Below are 20168 nucleotides of genomic sequence, written 5' to 3' on the forward strand. Positions count from 1 at the left end.
GAAATTGGGAGAATAAAACACGCAACGAAATACATAATGTGTATGTCTTTTTATTTTTGTGTTTCATTACTTGTATTCTCACCGTACATCTTGTCGAATCTGCTGGTAGTACACTGTCTCTATAATATGCCGCAACGCTTGCTCGCGTGTGTTTTGTAGTGCGTGTTTAATATCCGTCGCGCAGATGTTCGTTTCCCGGCCTCTCACGTGGTAAAAAAGAGAATGAAAAAACATGAATGTCGCGCTCTCCACCATCCGCAGACTAGAGGACCGCGGCGCGCTGAGAATAGCACTCGCCGCGACCCTTGATGTTTCGTGACGATCTCAAGAACACGAACAATTTAAAAACCGTCGTCAAACGAATATCTCTTAAAACAGCGACGTCTTTCCTCTCTTTTCCCTTATTATCTTGCTTAATAACGACAATTACGACGAATTGCAAAGGACTAGTACTAGAGCACTACTAAGTGTGTGAACGCGCGTAACTATGTATCATCGATAACAAATGCGTTTGCGACAAAAGGAAAAAAAGGAAGAAACAAAAACGAGATAATTGCGAGTGCGTTGCCTCGAAAATATTTCCCAATCATTCGAAATTACATACTAATAAAAAAAAAGGAACAAGTGAAATAAACTAAAATACTGTTGAATACAATGTGTGGAGTGCGATGTAAGCTGCTCTCTATAAAGCCTTCTTTCTATCGCGTAATTGTTTGTCCCTTCGTTAATTTACGATTTCACGTTTTCAATTAAATTTATGACAAAAATAAGATAAGTAATAGTCATACGATATAAAGAGATTAATAGAAATTAATAATAGAAAGTAAGTTAAATAAAAGTTTGACGAACAAGACATACGATTTACCCTTTTCCAGGATTTTTTACCCTGTCTTTAATAGGATATATCTTTTGTAATCACTAAAGTTTCTCTTAAGAAAAAAAGAATAGTTATAAAAAAAGGCGCGAATACGAGAATAGCTTACATCGTACTGGACAGCACAAAATATGATATATATATATATATATATATATATATATATATATATATATATCATATTCGCGAGTAACGCGAAAATGACTGAAAAGCTTGATGCCGGCGTTAAATCGTCGTTTAAACGATTCTCTAAATCATGTTCTTGCGATTTACTCTCAGATTAAAATCCTCACGCCGTAGACACAGTTTTCAGCGTGACGTCACGTAATACAGTGGCGTCCGACGAGGCTACGATGGAGAGTAAACGAATACGTGGTGTGTCAAGGGGGGAGGAGAGGGGATGAGTTTAGAGGCTGGCTTCGATTTTGATGAGCTCGGCGATGCCGTCGTTCATCTCCTTCACAGCCTGACCTTCGGTCAGACCGAGACGACGCTTATTGGAGATGTCGTAGATGCCGCCCTCAGCCTCGGTGTGCTCGCCGCGGGTGCCACGCACCTGTAGATTGTACTTGGCGGCGACTTCCTCGAGCTTGGCCTTGTTCGCCGCGAGTTTCGGCACTTTGATATGCACCGAGGCACGCACCGTCGTACCCAGATTCGTCGGGCAGAACGTCAGGAAGCCGAAACGATCGTTGTGCGAGAACGGCAATCGCTTCTCGATCTCGTTCACCGCCGTCACCAAGCGCCGATATACCTGGAAAACATAAACAAATTAATATTTTGATGTCAGAATGACATCACATTATATTACAAAATTAAATTCGATGATAAAGTTAGGAAATACTGTTTAACAGAGATTGTCACATCAATATGCCACACACTTAGCAATATAAAATTTAACAAAATTCCTAGAATATTACAAGAGAATTATGTTAGTGAAAGTTCTTTTAGATAATTCTGCTTATTAAATGGACATGTATTTAAAAATTATATAAGTGTAACTTTTAAAGTATTCATTCATAGATTCATACAGTTAAAAAAAATTCTGTTTAAAAAAATTATGGTTTCTAAATAATTACCTGTCCGAGATCACCACCCATTTGCATAGAGATGATACGAAGATGATCCTCCTCGTTGCACCAGACCAGGAAGGTCTTGTCGTCGTTATGGAAGATGCCACGTCCAGTGGGCCAGAAACGGCAGGCGTTCGCTGCCTGAAGGAAACGGTCGCCCTCCTTGAAGAGGAAGTGATCGTCGATCAGCTTCTGCTGCACTTCCTTGCTCATGCCGGTGAGTGGGTAGAAAGTACCCTTCAATTCACCAGTGAGACCCGACAACGTGCTGGACACCTTCTCTTCCATCTCTTTGTATTGCGCCTCCGTCAGACACGGGTTAAACGGATATCCTTCCAAGGAGCGGCCACATCGCACGCGAGTCGACACGATGTATTCACCCTGTATTAAGAGAAAAAAAATATCAATCTTATCATCTAATTACATAATTATTATAAAATTGAATAATTACTATTCAAAAATTTAATCATACCAATGTTTTTTTACATAAACTTTTATATAAATATAAAGTTCCTAAGAACTTACGGTGGGGTCGAGATTGCCAAAGTAGTCGACATCACCGAAGTCCTTAGGCGGATGTTTATCGGACTTCTTGAAGCCGCCGTGGTAGTCGTCGATGATGGGATCGAAAATCTCGGCGAAGACGGTGTACGCCTCGGCGTCGGGCGCATAGATACCAACGCCGGAATCATGGTTCTCTAAACCGGATTGAATGACGTCCAAGAGAGTGGAGCCAAACGAGGTCTTTCTGGTCTTGAGCTGATCAAAGACCTCCTTGGTCAGGTATTTCTTCAGCAGTGATTTACTGTCGGACTCTGCCAGCTTCGCATACCCGGCCTCCAGCTTGTCTAGAACCGCTGCGTCCACCATGTTGTTACTCTTTTTACTGCAACAAAATGTTGAAGGATCACGTCAAAGATACGAAAACTTTTCATCGTAACAGTAATGGAATGATTGAAAGAAAAAAAAAGTTTTTTTTTGTAACTCAATTGAAGGACCCAATCCAATCTACTTGAGGTAGTCTGTCTAATTTTACTTCCTCAAGAATTTCATAAAAATAATTAGTACTTGATTTTCTCAACTTAATTTTAAGACCAATAATTCCCTTAATCTTAAAAATTAACCCTTCAATTGATATTATCTCGCCTTTCGTTCGTTGTGGTCTCTTTAGTGTGCAAAACATCGAGAGGATACGAATTAAGAACGGATGCTGCAAATACGTAGAATCAGTTGCATTTGTATACATTGTTTAATTGCGAGTGCAAAGTATTTCAACATCTGTCGCGATTCACTCTGAATACCTGTTGTTAATCCCGGCAATTCTGACCTGAATCATCCTGCCGATTCTTTTCAGCAGTATTGCTCTTACACATACGTCTTCTACAATTCCCTGTATACTTGATACATCTATCTATACACTTCACAATTCCTTCAGTGCAGTACGTGTGCCTCGTTGTTGATGCGTAGTGCACTTGTACCACTAGGATGCACTGTAAGTTGAAATTTCACGAAGAGGGACTCGGTGGAATAGTTGTGCAATTCCGTCTTTCTTTTAAAGAAGTTAATATCCAAATTCAATTTTCTTAGTTTAAAAAAAATTAAATTCTTGTCAATCACGAGCACAATACGATAACCTTTTTTTTTTAAGTGAGAAAGAATAAAGGGTGACCCGTTCATAAGTGAATTTCCTTTCCCGAAAGGAAATTCATTTATACCGCCGAGAGAAATGGACAGATTGACAACTCTCTCGGTCCATCGAATCCGTGCGAGAGGAATCGAATTGTAGTCCGCGAAGTGCATCCCAGGGTCGAAGACCGAATGAGCATATACGTACACGTCGTCGTCGTCATCGTCGTTGCCGACGTTGTCAACGTTCTCGGTTCTTTGTTGAGCGGTTTGCTGGACGGTTTGTTGGTCGTCCGCCGACTCGCATATACCCAGCGACGAGCATACACCGCCCATCGCTCGTCGAAACACGTATTATGCGCCGATCGTCGATTCGAGAATGAGAAGAGACGAGAACACGTCTAGCTCATGCGAGATCCTCTACGCAATAGGTATACATGCGGGGCGAGCATTGATGGGTTGCGTTAAACCATCGCGCAAAAATCCGAAGACGTCATAAACCCGAGAGAGACCAGAGCCTGGCAAGTTTGTTAGATTTACAATTAAGAAAAAAAAAACAGCGGAAGTTCAGAAAGTTGCTGATATCGCCATGTCTCGACTGTTTGGAGCATTATCGAAACTTCTGTATGTGAAATTCACGTAAACGTTGGACGCATTAAATTCCCAAAATCCCCTTTAAACTCCTCTCGTACATACATAAAATTTAATTTCCATAAATACATAATATATAATAATGGCACACCCACAGAGTACATTATTACGGATAATAATTTAAAGTTTAATCTCGCTTTAATAGATTATAGCACAAATCGTAATTAAAATGCACTTAGAATGAAACAAAATCTGAATGTACTCAAAACCGAGTGATACTCTGATAACAAAAATGGATGAGAAATGAGAGACGGGACGACGAGGGGGGGGGGGGAGAAGGAACAGATGAGAAAGAGAGAAAGAAAGACGGTCTTTCTCATTCCGCTGAAGACCTTTTTACGAATACGTACTCGTCGCCCGACGTGGTATCCTTCGAAGTACATCCGCCCATGTCGCTGGGAAGACGAGGAGACTACGGCGACAAAGACGACGCTCCGGACGAGCGAGAGAGACGAAGATGGGCGGAAAGAGAAAAGGAGAGGGGGGAAAAAGATCGTGCGAGAAAATCGAAGGGGATCTCGCCGATGCCCCGAAATCGCCCTTGAAACGCACGCGAGATCGAGTCCCTTTCACGTAAGATCCTCGTCCTGGAGCTTGCACCCGCGACGACCGGGCGGACCGGCGTTAGGTAAGTGCGCGCTTCCAGTAGAAGAGAGGCGAGAAAGAGAGAGAGACAGAGAGAAACGCGGGTGTGGACGGAGAATCGTCGTCGCGACGACTCCTCCTCGCGGGGCGATTCCGTCCGTCCTCTCCCGTTGCTACTTTCGGTCGTGCTGCGCCTCCCCCAGCGGCCGACGAGAGACCGACGGTCCTGATGATGAATCCTGACGAAGTTATCCTCGGCCCGGGCGACAAGGACTCGTGGTGGCTCGCGGTAGGTCAAAGGTCGCGACCGAGAGACCTTTCTCTCGTATTTACTGCCCGTGCGTTTCCTACTCCTCCTCCACCTCCTCCTCTTTCTCTCTCTCTCTCTTCTGCTGCCCTTCCGGCTGCCGCCGCCGCCGCTGCCCTTCTGGCTGCTGCTTCTGCCGCCGCTGCTGCCCTTTCGGCTCCCGCGTGTCACTCTTCTCAAGCAGGGATCTACTGATGCACGAGATGATGGTGCTCGCGTTAGCTCTCGCGTTAATTCGCGTCACGTCACGGCGCTCGCCCGCGACACGTTCGCGCACCGACACGCCGGCTATACTTCCCCGGGACCGAGCGAGATTTTCCACGATGGCTTTAAAGAGGGGATGATTCTTTTGACCGTTCCAAGTTGTGTATCTTGGAAACCAAAATCTAGCGGGTTTGTAAAATGAAATTTACAATTTACATTCTTGTAAGAAAACGTAGACTCATCAATTAGCATTAAGCAAAAGACATTCTCCAGATTAATCAACCAAATTCATGAAAAAGTACCGTTTTAAAGTATTACCGGAAGAGGTTGAGAGAATCAGAGGAAACCGTTCAAGTTATTTCTGTAAAAGTTGATGGCTTAAGTTTAAGCGCAACAAATACGATAAAGACAACCGCGAACAATTAGCTAACGATAAAAAGAATCATCGGTCACATAATTAATATGCCGAATATGCGAGAGGGGATCAGGGGAAACTCGCGGCTCGCGGTTACTATAAAAAAAAAAAAGGGTCAGCCACAGTCTCCGGCTCGTAATTCCGTCCAATTCAGGCCTCGTCCCGCTATAATTCCGAGATAATTCGAAGATGGTATAATACGCGTAATTACACACTTTGAACGTGACGAGAGGCAACTCCGCCGAGAGCCGGTCGTCGCGTCGAGTCGCACGCACTCTAATAGCTCTAACAGGTCCACACTAATGTCGCCCCCGACGAGGCTTCTTCCAAGAGGGTGGGAAAATTTACCACAAATTTACGATGTTCGCGCGAAAAAAATCTCATCGAGCATCCACTCCACTAATCTCACTTCATGTCCGCGAAAACGACGAAACGCAAAATCTATCGGACAAGCAGGAAACGTCACGAGGAAAATCGGCCGCCGAGAGTGAGGAGTCCCCCCTCGTCTCGTTCACGGCGTGTCGAGCATTGAAGGGTAGGGGGCGGGTGGGAAGAGGGGGGTGGGGGCAAATGCCGGGTGTCGAAAACACGACGCAACGTGATGAAACCGAAAAACGGAAGAGCACCACCACCTCTTCGGAGATTCTCTTCGGCGAGGATCAGTCACACGTTTCCCGCGGCTGTGCTTTTTTCCTTCTCCTCTCTCCCTTATTTCTCTCTCATCCGACTTTCGGCCGGGCGCACCACCCTTCAACTTGTCTCGCGACGCGAATATAAAATATACATATAAATATATATTTTTTATATATACGTGTAAATACGTGTGCGGACGTGCGTGTGTCGATAAGTGGTGTCGGTGTGCGTGTGCGAGAAACTAACTGGCTAAAATTTGTGCGGAGATATATATATATATATATATTTTTTTTTTATATATGTGTATAATATATATATATATCAAACTTTCCTTGAACAGTGAACGAGAATTTTGGTTAGGTGTATGGTGTGATGTGAACACTACAGTCTCTACGCTATCACTAAGCAGGAGGCGGCATTCTGCGTGCCGCGGTCTCTCTCTCTCTCTCTCTCTCTCTCTCTCTCTCTCTCTCTCTCTCTCTCGCGCCTCAGCTCGTCATCTCCGTCTCTCGTGCGGCCGGCACGAGCGTACCCTCTCGCTCGCTCGCGCGCGCCGCGCGTTCCCGAGCTCCCTACTCTCTTCAGGGTGGGGCACGCCGCCGTTCGTCCAGCGGCACGGAGAATACCCGGTCGATAGCACGCACCTACACCCACACACCCCAGCGCGGCGTGGCCCAGCGTGGCCCCCCAGCCGCCGCGAGCGGGGAAACTCACGTACACACGCACGCACGTACACGCACGTGCGTAAATGCGCGCGCGCGTGTTCGCGATCACGAATTTCGGACCCCGAAAATCCCCCCCCCCGACTCTCCCCCTTCGCGCTCGGCCGTCCGTCGAGGTATTACCCGAATATGAACGGTAACAATTATAATATCGAGAAATATATTACGTTGCAAAATCGGGATTTAATACGGTTGATGCTGTGTTAGAGGTCCTAGGATAACGCCGCCATTTAATATCGAATTGCGCCCTAATGAGCGCTGGAACGATCGCGTGTACGTATAAGAGGAGGGTTTAATTTATCAGTTAGATTTTATTCATGATTTCGCGATGGCTGAAACATTACTGGCCGCGTCGCGACGGAGAGCTTCAAAGGAGGGAGATATTGATAATCTCTAAAGCCGATATATCTTTCTTCGCTCTTATCAAGACTCAAGTGTCAAGGAATCGTCACCGGCTAACGCCTAACGTAATGAAACTCTTGAGACACATTTCGTGTTAATATATATTTAAATTGGCCAATCACGGACACAATCATTTGGCAACGACGAACATAGGTACCTGACGACGAAACGAAACATTATTATTGTTAAGTAGAGTGGAAATAATAAAAATCTCGCAAATCGGAGCACCTCGCCGCCAAATTGGAGCGGCGGCCGGTATTTCGGCGATAGGTACGCGGCATCGTGCAAAGTCGTGCGCGACGGCGGGCGAAGTCGCGCGGGAGTTATATTAACACGCGGCTGCTGCTGCAATCGTACCTCGCGAAATCGATAGCATATCGCTTGAGCGGATGCTCGATGTTTACGGGTAACTCGAGAGCCTCCGTCCGGCGCGGCGGTGTCAACGGGAGTCTTGGAAGGGCATACGTAAAACCGAATTTCGCGACGACAATAACATGGCACGCAATACACGTCACAATATTGTCCCTTCTCCTACTATTGTTTTGATACACTTGCGAGCATATCTTGGCTTTCTCTATTTCGAATTTCGGATACGCGTCGCTTCGAGTCCGAGATTTTTCGAATATACAGGATCCGATAATAGGATCTAACAACTTTTTCGCGGTAAAGAACCAAGATTTAAAGAAATAAGCAGAACGTAAGAACAATTTTTTAATATCGAAAAGTTCAATTAGAAATCAACATATAAAAGGGGCTTAAAGCCACAACAGTGTTCGCGTCGTAAACTTTAATTACAATGATACTTTAACATACGTTTCAATCTGTCACCATTTTCAGTGTAATAGGATTTTAATTCTTAATTTTACTGCCATATATTATTTTTGAATTAAAGACTACTTTGAAACTTCGTTTTAAACACCTTTTGCTTAAGACAGTCTCTCATTCACAACAAATTTTAAAATTACATCAAAATAAAAAATTACTAAATAGATTAATAATAAATCTTTGTAAAAAATCGCAAAGAATTATTAGATGTTAGATGTGCTCATTTTTAATTTTAGAACTTGACTCATAAATAGTGAATATTGAAAAATTATTTCTACATTTTTTATTCGTTACTTCAGACCTCCTTAACAAGTTCGAAAAAGTCAGATCCAATTGCCGGATCCTGCACAATGCGCGATTCATCCGGATATCCGGACGATTCGGGGCCTCAAGTCCCAACGCGACCGCGCGGCACTGGCGAACGGTGCGTGGTGGGTGGCAAAATTGTCGATTACAGACCGGATATGGACGGCGATGGAGGTGTGACAGACCGTAAGATGTCATTTCGTTCAATTCGGTTTTAACATGAATTTTTTTTATTAAGCGGTCTGATAGATCATGGCATACTTTTTTTTTGCAAACTTTTTGAATTTTTGCAATATCTTCAAAATTGAAGAAAATATAGTACACGAAAGTGTGCTGTGCCGTCATACTTTATATAAGAAATGACGTCATACCTTTTGAAGAGTTGCCGTCATCAAAGAAACTTTAGCAAGCTATAACTTTCTCAAATTTAGTTTTTTTTTTTTTTTAATTCAAAAAATACTAAAAATCGGCTTAGATTCTCTATACATTAATTATGGATACCGCTTAATAAAAAAAAAATGTTAAAACCGAATTAGCTGTGCATATACGCCGTTGCATCGTGCATGGCTTTAGTGCCCCTCCGGGACACGAAATGACACTTTTGCCACGTACCACACATGCTTTCGCGTTACCTATCACTACCTACGACGTGTTCAATGTGTTCAGCCAGGAATTACTCTGATCACCGGTTATTTAAAAAACCCAATCCGACGTCCGAGCCTTAACTTTCACTTGTCTGACAGAAATGAATAAGATAAAAATCGAGCGCAGTCATAAACATGAAAAAGGCCAATTTGATGATGAAACTTTGAGTCGAAACGTGATGTTTTCTATTTGAACACGTTTCAACTCAAAGTTTTATCAGATGAGCTCTTGCCGGTCTACTCTGTCAATTTTTTAAGTTAAATCTGGATTTTTTTTGTCTTCTAGTCTATTACAAATAATTTTACTGTTTTGTAATACATATTTTCTCAATTTATTATTTAAACATCATCACTTCGTCATGTTATTATTTTCTCAGTTATCAGATTTATACTTATTATGCGTCTAAGCAATACATTTACTGCTAAGAATGCGGTGTAAAATAATGGGCTAATCCTCCGTCTACCCGTATGCAGAAATGTGTTATTCTGCGAAATTATCATCGTTATTGTAGCCGGAAGCGAGAGACGGTGATTCAAAAGACTCGTTACTACGGTTCGCGACCACCGCTTCACAGCCCGCCTCTTCAGCCTCGCAGAGGACGTTCAAAAGACTCGTAGGGATTATAAAAGAGCGGCACGAAGAAAGCGATCGCGATGTAAATTTAATGCCACGCATGCAAACTTTGTCAAAATGGGCACACGAGAACCATTTGCAGAAAGACCTCAATCAGAATTCATTATGGTTTCACGCTAAATGTCTGGCACGATTATATTAATGTAATTAATGTTAAATTACTATTTATAGTAATTTAAAACATACTTTTCAACATAAATAATAGTTCTCTATATAACATAAGCATACCTCGCAATTAACCGCAAATGCAATTAAAAAATCTCACACGGTATTCTTTGCCATCTTGTTGCTTAGAGAGAAAATGATATATATAACTTTATCGAGGACCGCGTGCGATCGCGATCTCGAGTTGTAGGATCCTGATGGATCGCGTTTCGCGAGATAAAATTATCGCGATACTGAGTATTCGATGGTCGGAGCGATAACGATTTGTTGATGCATTTTTGACGATCACGATCAAAAATAATGACGACGAAACCTTCGTCGAGACACAATGCAGCCTCGCTTTAATCGCATTTTTCGTTTATAACCGTACATCTTACGTAATGATTTATTTCGTTTCGCGAAAGCGAAGATTAAATATTTAAACTTGGCAAAATATAAATAACGTCTCGCGGCAGTTAAACATTACTTCGTTGCAACGTTTTCGTTTCATCGCCTTTAATTACCTTTCATAAGCAAGTGGGTAAAAATTTCGTTGCGATAAAGACGCTCACAATCAGCGGAATATTCTTCGCCATTTTAAAATTACCTTAAATATTAATAAAAATAATATTAATATAACATTCTCTAATTATAATGAATCGATATTCTCTTAAGTATTAACTTTCGCCGTAAAAAAATAAGTGACCACAAATTTCAAATAATTCGTTTCCAAATTCTTCGGCAATCTTGAGTAATTCTTTGATATCGTTTCCGTTCACCTTGCGCGTGCAGGTATGCGTGATAATGCATATCGTTATTTCAGACAAATAACACAAGTAATGTAATCGATACCAGAGATTATTTTCCGATTGCAATAATTAAAATCGATAAAATTAGCAACGATGACGTTGCGCTAAATGCTGGCAAGCAGCTACTTAAAATTAATCGCGTGTCTCTATTTGTACGAAATGCAAATCTCGCGAGAGACTGACTGATGTTTGCGACACGATGTTTGCGCAGAGTGCAAAATACGGGATAGTCGCAAAGAGGTTAAGAGCAAAAAACAGAAAGCAAAGAGCACATTGTAGATCAGCCTTTAAGAGGATACAACTGTCACGATGACGATTCGTAATATCGATCGTGCACGCTCTCACTGCAACGCGTTCCGCTTAGTGAAAAAATATAACGGTAAAAGAGCTCGAATGCGCATTAACCCGTTACTGAAATAAAAATATGTAGCACGATCACCAAGATGGGGTTTATTAAATTCCAACTAATCTAAGAGATTAACTCGTAATAACGTGAAATTCTTAGGATGTTTTAAAATCTGTTTTCTTGAGCCAAAATTATACCAATAAAAAATTGGTGCTTTAAAATAAAAAAAAATTTATTGAAATAAACGCAGAACAACTGTAAAACTAACAATATGTTTATAGTACTTGAAGCTTGTCGTACCCTGCTCTATATAGACCTAATGGCAGATTAATCATTTTTGATCACGTTACCGCAAAATCAGCATTTTGTTCAAAAAAGGATTTCTGATGATAGTAGTACTTAAAACTAATGTCCACAAATTTTTCTAGCAATTTATCATTCTCTACAAATTCCTTCTTAAGTTATTATTCGCTTTCTGCAGATAATATTTCTATGACAATTTCTCTCTCCTTAAAAGATCATATTTCTGTCGCGTTTAGTATCCTCCAATATTGTCTGTTAAATATAAGATTGTATTCTCTCTCTCTCTATAATCAATATTTCTTAGGGAAATAGGACTCTTGGGTACCGTCATGAATAGTGACATATATTTACGACGTGAAGTGCCGACGATGTGTCCAGCTCTCGCCGGATGCGAGTGTTTCAGGTCAGTTCCGCTTAATTCCGCGAAGGAATAAAGCTGAATTATTGCGGATTCCGAGCGAGAGCGCAACGTTCGTTCGCACTTCCGTGATAACCGTGAGGCCTGCCTTCGCGATGACATAGAACACTATGGAATTATGTCGGCCGAACGTACACGAATTAACGCGCCATTTGCGCGCCACTTGGATCTGCTTTGCATAATCCTCCCCGCTTAAGCCTATAGCGTTCATTCGAGAATAATTTCAGGAAGCAAAAGAGAATATAAAAGAACAAAAACAAACGGGAGCAATTCTCTGCAATACTTTGTACCAATTTCCGGCAATATGTTTATTAATGTGAATTCGAGATTGGCTCTCGTTAGCACTCCTCCCGAATAAACGCCAATTAGTTAAATAGAACTTGGCTCTGGATTCTTTTTTATTCCCTTGGAATTCGCGGACATGAGCGTATAAGGGATTTCGCAAAGCCGGGAATAAACTGATAATATTCAATCAGAAATAAGCTTCAAACGAATGAACTCGTTACTAACGAGAAATGTCTCGCAAAAAATAAGCTTACGCTTCGTTCGTGAAAAAATCTGGGAGAAAAAGCTCTATCTCGCTCGCGGCTTGTTTTTATTTTTAGTCCCACCTCCGCGATGTTACACGCGTTATGCAATCGCACTTGCGAGAAGACAAATCGGTACTTCAACAGAAAAACATCAGGAGATACGCTTCCCGCTGCTGCTCGCGCGAACGCGAGCGAAAAATTAATTGCACGATCAATACGTAAGCATAAAGGATCAACTCTCAAGTTTCCTTCAAAATATCCGTGACCTCGCATGCAACTCTTCACATCGAGTTCAGGGTCGAACGTTTCCTCGACCCTCGCGAAAATATCGCAGTTCGGAATCTTCAGTCTGCGACGCGAACGGAATTCGAATCGGATTATATTTTGTTAAATTCAGGCGTCCTTCAAGATTGTAAAAGGGAGTGATTTTAGAGGCGTGTGCGAGTCGATACAATTTTTAGTGAGCTTCAAAGATAGATGATGAATCAGTAGAACGCTTCGGGTAAAATTCGAAATTATTAATGGATTAATAATAATTTGATTTTCTTCGAGTGAAAATTTCGATTTCGCTATAGGATTGATTCCGCCGACTGCGAAACTTGCGACGTAATAAGCTCGCCCTTCGGGCAGGAAGGAGGACACAGGACACCTCTCTCTCCCGGGGAAGCTCTCATGGATCCATCCGAGAGATGCATCTATTGATCCATGCACCCGCGCAAGCGGCTCTCTGCAGCATTGCGCTCTATCTGTCGACGACTTGTCGCAACGCGAGAGAGATTCGACAACTCGACCGATAAGCACCCTATTAATCGCACATAGGTGTTCTCAACCCTTTGACCCTTTGTTGCACAAATTTTTCTGTTGAACATATCGCGCACTGAATTTTAGTATGTGGGGGTTTTTGAGGTTGCCAATTGCAAATCTGAAATCAAAATTTAATAAATCAAAACGGTGGGTTCAACATGACTGTCAAATTGGGGACAAAAATAATAATAATAATAAATAAAACTTCTTCGAAAAATCTTCTGCGAGACAAAGGCTCATTAAATAAAACACATAGAGGAAACGGGATTCTGGCGAAAGATACGAAATAAATTGCAGAGCATTGTGGACAAATGCAGGAACAGGCAAAGCATTCTCACGATTTTTGCGAGCGATATGAGATAGATTAGATTATTGCAGAAAATTATCTTCGAATCATGATGTTTTACATCGTGAAAAGTAAGATCTTACATTCTTCTAGCGTGTTTACTAGAAAAATACTGTTTAGTTACATTTTTTGAAATGTGACATTCTTAAATTTTTCATCGAGATACTTTAAGATTTTAGTTTCTGCCTTAAATATATTTTTACGATTCAACGTTAATGACGACGGGAGATGGTGAGGAAGAAGACAGTTGGCATGGCATAATCGCGCGGCGCGACCGTTATGCAACATTGAAACCTGGCACTCTAAATCCGACGTGTACACGCAAAGCTGCAAATTAAGATCATAAACAACACAGGCTTCTGCTTGGCCACGGACAAAACCAATTTATTTCTGAACAGACGCGCCTCCTCCCGCTACAGATCCGTTACACTCGAATGAAGTGCAATTCTATTTCGCGAACATTGTGACATTGTGTAAAATAAAAAAGGAGCGAGAAAGCGCGAATATCTCGCGAGCAATCGTGCCTCGAGACGAGAGACGTAAAAATTTATCTCGATAATACTAAAACAATTTTATCTCCGTGAAATTTCATAGAAACTGAATTCATCTCGATTAAAAATCCAATTTTATCCGTATGAGCGTAATTCTTTTTTTTTTTTCCCAAGTTCAAATCACTGCATTAGACCGTTGAATGGATTTCGAGTTCTACCCTAGATTCTGTTGCAACGATAAGGTCGAGGCCACATCGTAAAACTAGAAACGAAATGAATCGTTATGAATTATTCGAAGACTTTATAGCCTCCGACAATCTCGCTCAATCACCAATATTACACGACAAGCGCGTGCCATCCATCAAGCTTTCGTCGATAATATACCGAATACAGGAATAAAACGTTGATAACGTAACAAAATGATTAAATTTACCGATCGGTTGCTCTAATCAACAATCGCAATTTCGATATTAATCCGCCGACATAAAGCAGAATGTAATCCACTTTTTATTCTTTCGCGTTACGTCATAAAACATCTGACGAGTATCCCGTTTAATCCGCTGAATGCAAAAACAAGATACTTAGGCCGGTATTCATAGTTGGTTCTTATTTTAAGATCGTCTTAAGTAATGTCTTAAGATGCTAATACGGCTCTGTGATTGGTTAATGGCATCTTAAGATCGTACTTAAGACGGACTTAAATATAATTGCAGATCCGACATGTTGATATTTTGATGTATGTGTGTCGTCTCGCCGCGCAGCTAATAATAATAGACGCGGTGATAACATTTATCACGCCTAATTTTACGGTCGACAGGTGTTTGCCCTTATCGGGTATCTTATCGCGCACGTTACGTCAGCGGGAAAATATTAAAGCACTCGTATACGGTTACGCCGCGAGAAAATAAACACCCTTTACGTGATAATACCCGTAGGTGTTATATTTTTTTACTTGTGTTATAAACAAGCACCACTATGTTCAAGATATTATAAAACTTGGATTTAATAAACAATTCAAACGTATCTCTCGGCAACCATTAAATAATCTACACTTAATATCTGTTTAATAAAAAAAAAATCTGCAAGAGAATATAAAAATTATGAGAGACAGATCTTTGCATTTATTCCGTTGCAAAAAATACATCCCGGAAAAACAAATTTGTTATCGCAAATTGTCAACTTCCGGAATTACGGATCGATCGATAAATGAAACGTTTGGCGTGGGCGATATCACGTGTCGATATCTGCGATTATGACTCACGACAGTAAACTGATTATACCGGGTGTGCCAATAGGTTTAATTTAAGTCGCTAAATAAATCGAGGGAAAAAAAAATGTTCAAGCGAGAGGAGTATAACTCCGCCGTTAAATTCTTCCGGGTTTGCGTCATGGATTTACGACTGACGTGTGTACTCACGAAACAGATTCTTTTTTTTTTTCACGCTTCTATCGCCGAGCACTCTCCGTATAGGCACGTCAGCGTGTCAGGTACAAGAGTCAGTAATGCGCGCGAGTAGGAGGCGAGCCGCATCTGGCCTTAAAGAATCGAGAAACCACGTCACTCGATAATGCGCTTGCCTGCAACTCGACTTAACACGTGGCATATGCGAGAGGTAAAACCTGATGCAAATACCTTTTGCGACAGCACCGACAGGATGCAACATTTGCGTTACACAATTAATACAAATATTAAAATGAAACGAATAATGTTCCAACTTCAATATCTTTAAATTAAATCTTCGTGTCGTTCGTAACAGTATAGCAACCTCGAGACTCTTCTGTCTATACATACTTACAAATAAAATTATAAATATACAAATTGTTGCGAATTTTTAAAGAGTGTAATGTTAAAAATCCGTTCACACACACACACACACACACACACACACACACACACACACACACACACACACACACACACACAAAAAATCCTGAATATTTTAAATAAAGAAAATTTTCAGCGTTATTTACCAACGCTATATAAAGGGAGTAAGAGATTACTTCGTTACTTTTTTATAACCTTACTTTCAAGTATCAGTAACAATGCGTTGCATTGTTAAATCAAACATGTTCACAATAGAGTCTCATATATCGCACGGCTACGTGTAAATCTCATCTAGAATTACTCGAAGGAACGCGACCGATCGATGAGTAAAATCGAGCTGCGACTGGTCATTTCCGAACGGCCGCGAAGCTTACGTCAAGCGCCTATACCCTCGAAAGCCGTCTATCTTTACTACTACTACGATTACATATGTGCTTAACGGTAGCTGTGTCGCGAGAAGATTTTCTAATATTTCATTTTAGCATATAAAATTCTACCATAATTATTAATTTGTAATTAATAACTTAATTATATATACTCGCGATTGTGATCCACATAATTTTACTGCAAAAAGAATTAAACGCTCCTGTATAACCTTTCCGGTTGATCAAAAATCTCCCGTATGAAACGGTTTGAGATTCATCACAACCACGCGCATCTCTGAACTTACGTAACTGCCCCCCCCCCCCGCACCAGAATCTATACATGGGCGGCTCGATCCGTCAATGCACTCTCGACCGGAAATTCGTCGAAACGCGCCTAACAATTTGCATGTTCGATCAGCGTGCCGAGCGATCGAACAACGGGACGGCGAAATTCGATATTGATCATCGGCCGGAAGTGGGAGGCGTCGCCGATCGAGAAGATATATCCCCCGAGAGAGGAGCGGAGAGATGAAAACCCCAATTATTCAATATTAATTTAATCACTCGTGATTATACCGGAATTATACCAAATCCAATTATTTCATCTAGCGCGTCGGAAGGAAAAACATCATATACGTATCGCGAACTTCCGGCCGAGAGCTATCGCGGATGTAACGACAACGAAGTACGACGCGTACAATATCCGTGCATTTTTGTAAACTTTATATATTTTAACGTCACAATGTACCCTTTCGTTAGCGACCGATGCAGCTTCGCGACTTCATTTATTTTCGTCGTAAAACGATTGACGCAACGCGTCTCGCATAGCTCATCATTTAACGACTGCGTTAGCGACTTGCCGTCGTATAAATGTTTGCGCGTCGCTAATTCATAATATTAGCCACGACGATGGGTCGGCGAGCCGTCGAGTTAACTCGCCAGCGCAGCGCAGCGTTGTAGAACGCTCGTCGCCTTCGAACGAACTCGCAGACGCGTGTGACAAACATCCTGCAGCACCAAATCGAAAAATTCACGCACGCCGGGTATATTATATACACGCGAGGAATAATAATCGATGTAATGAAAACTTAAAGTTACAGTTCGAATATGACGAAAGGCTAAGATATATAGACACGTAATATATTAAATATAAAGGCCCATATTTTCTGAACGCACTTTTATCGATAAATAAGCGTTTTTTTTTTCTGAGATGCTATAGTACACGTAACGTGAACTATAGTGTCTCGGAAATCAATGCGAAAATAAATTTATCGATAAAAGTGCGTTCACAGAATACTCGGGGGCCCGAGTCACAAACGATATGCGTATAATTAAAAAAATGAAATTTCTCGCGAAAGGCACGTTAAATAAAACGCTAAATTTGATACACGATACAAATATAAAGTCACAATCAAACGGTGCGTCTAATTGAAAAATAAAAATACACTCGCGAAAGACACGTTCGCGGTGTGAGGATCGAAATATCGGCGCTACGGAAAATTAGCGGAATTGCCGCACGCGAAATTGCGATTTTCAATTACCTGAGCCCGCGGGGCTTTCACAAATCCCGGACTGTTGTCGCGATTCCAAGCGTGACGATCGCGAGTGATGCAAACTCTTGTCTCGCGTCTCGAGCCACGTCATTTTATTTCTTGGAATTCCGTTCGCCGGCGAACGACAAGCCCCACAAGTCCGGTCGTCGCGCGACGACACGAAAGAAATCGCGTATAAAATTATACACGCGCTATCGTTATCGCCGATCAGCCGAGGATAATACAACAGCATCGCGATCATCCCGGCCGAGGTGGATCGGGCGTTTCCTGATTCAATTCGGTTACGCAACTCGCCGGATTTCGCGATTTGCCTTTGGAAGCGAATTACGTGGAACAATTTGGTCTCATAGGTCTCGCCGTGGAGTGGCCTTGGGACTAGGCGTTGCGTCTATGAATTTCCTAGTTTTATTTCAGTCCTTTTTTTTTTCGTTTGGTTCACGAATAGACGAGGGCAGCCGCGAGATCTCATATCGAGAAAACGTGAATGTATCGAGGATAGGTTTGCAAAGTTCTTGTGTTTCTTCGCTTTCCTTTCGCGCCAGATTCTTAAATGTAAAGAAAAAAAAAGAGAGAGAAAGGGATACACACCCCCCCCCCCTAAGCAGCGATTTTCGAGCTATGCGGCCGACGTTGCGCCTTATCGATTGTCATCTTATCCCATTACGTAAACGCCTTTCTTCCCAAATTTCATCTCGGAGACACGAGCAGTCGCTTCGATAAGCGGCAACTTCAAGCGGCATATCGATCTCGGGCGTGTGACAAAAGGAATCTCACGGATCTTGAGGATCTCGAGAGTCTCGAGACTCGAGCAAACGCGTTCGGTTTCGCGTTAAGTACAAACAAGAGAAACCGATGCAGTCCTGCCATCCCTGGGGGCGAGTTCAATCTTCGACGCCACAGGAATGCGACGGAAAGAAAAAAAGGTATGACGATCGTCGGCGCTTCTCGAACGATCATCGCGCATCGGATATCGCTCGGACGGTATCTGATTTCGACCCGCGCTATCATCGGGCGATCCTAACCTCGGCAACCGAAAGGGACGCATCGCGATTTGGCGGGGAAGACGCCCGCCGAGCGGAACGCAGCGCCGGCGAGACCGGTATGCGCGCGTGGCAAAGACGTCGATTTTCTCGCCGTGCCGGGAGCCGGGACCTTGTCCCCAGGCTAAATCGCGCGACGCGAGAAGTCATAAAATAACAAAAAGCGAAAGTCGGGCCCTCGGTCCCTACGGCGGGAGACCGGCCGGCGACGCGACGCGACGGAAGCACCGCGCACCGCCGCCGGCGGGTTAACCAGTTCTCCGTCGTGGGTAGGTAGACGGACCGGATTTGCGGGATCACGATCGCGGAAGAGTTCCTTCCGAAGAAGTTTTGCCACGGATCGATCGTCGACGTGAAACGCGAACGTAACGGCGGCCGTGCGGAACGCAGCCGTTCTCGGAAATCTCTCGCGACTCACCTGGCGATGTAGGAGCGACGGCGAGAAGCGACGACGACGAGAGATCGGAAGGCGATCGGGTGGCGCACCTTGAATCCCACGGGCGGCGACACGTACGTGGCGCGGGTCGGAAACGAAGTGGCGCGGCCGGCGGCGCGCGGAATCCGCGACGGGCGCGACGCCGCCGTCGCCGCACTCGCCGCCGCGAGTGCCTCTCCTCCCCGGCTCGGCCAATCGCCGCGCCGCACGCGGCCCCCACCCGCGCGCTCTCTCGTCGCCGTCCAATTCCGCCGTTCCGCTATTTCCGCGAAGAAAAAGTTTTCGGTTGCTACCTGGGGCCACCTGGGACCTGGGACAGGGGGACTTCTCCCAGGACAGCATCCGTCGTGAATTCACTTCGCCGGAGAGCGTGGCGGCTGGCGGCGCGCGTTCGTGGCTCGCGAGAACGAATGGAATCTCCGAGACGAATCGGTTTCTCCCCCTTTTCGTTCGATCTTCTTGTTCACCTCGATCTCTTTTTTTTTTTTGCTGTGTACAGTTTTTGCGCTCAAAATAGATCTATCGCAGAGAGATTTCGTGCAATTTTTGTTTAATTCCTAGGGAATCCACAAAAAACCGGGATATTGGAATGAATAAAAATTATAAACATAAAAATATAAATTTATATAATAATATTTATATTTATATATAAATATAATTTATAATATATTTATATAAACATTTATATCTCTCTAAATTATTAAAAATTTTAACTCACAATTTCACTAAGATTTTGCAAAATCACTAGTAAAATTGTGTAATTTTTATTCATTCCACATTATCCCGGTATTTTGTGGATTCTAAAGGGACTTTGCAAAAAAATGAATTACACGAAATTCCTGCAACAGATCTACGTG

General features: G+C 42.8%; 1 protein-coding gene across 3 annotated transcripts; it reads right to left on the reverse strand.

Moving 5' to 3' along the window:
• Positions 1-34: 34 nt before the first annotated feature.
• Argk1 (Arginine kinase 1) lies at positions 35-19429 on the reverse strand. Of its 3 annotated transcripts, XM_077405169.1 has the most exons (6): positions 6368-6702; positions 4575-5304; positions 3782-4091; positions 2473-2833; positions 1954-2328; positions 35-1628 (listed from the first exon to the last, which is right to left on the reverse strand). In XM_077405169.1, exons 3-6 carry the CDS (start codon positions 3907-3909, stop codon positions 1281-1283), a joined length of 1212 nt encoding a protein of 403 aa, XP_077261295.1. In that variant the 5' UTR covers positions 3910-4091; positions 4575-5304; positions 6368-6702; the 3' UTR covers positions 35-1280. The 3 variants fall into 3 exon arrangements, with proteins under 3 accessions (XP_077261295.1, XP_077261296.1, XP_077261297.1); XM_077405170.1 differs by lacking the exon at positions 3782-4091 and having other exon boundaries at positions 6368-6701; XM_077405171.1 differs by lacking the exons at positions 3782-4091; positions 4575-5304; positions 6368-6702 and adding an exon at positions 19294-19429.
• Positions 19430-20168: the final 739 nt, after the last annotated feature.

The sequence above is a fragment of the Temnothorax americanus genome, unplaced genomic scaffold (assembly GCF_048541705.1).
Source record: "Temnothorax americanus isolate GAGA-0224 unplaced genomic scaffold, ASM4854170v1 Scaffold2, whole genome shotgun sequence".
Classification (NCBI taxonomy): Eukaryota; Metazoa; Arthropoda; class Insecta; order Hymenoptera; family Formicidae; genus Temnothorax; species Temnothorax americanus.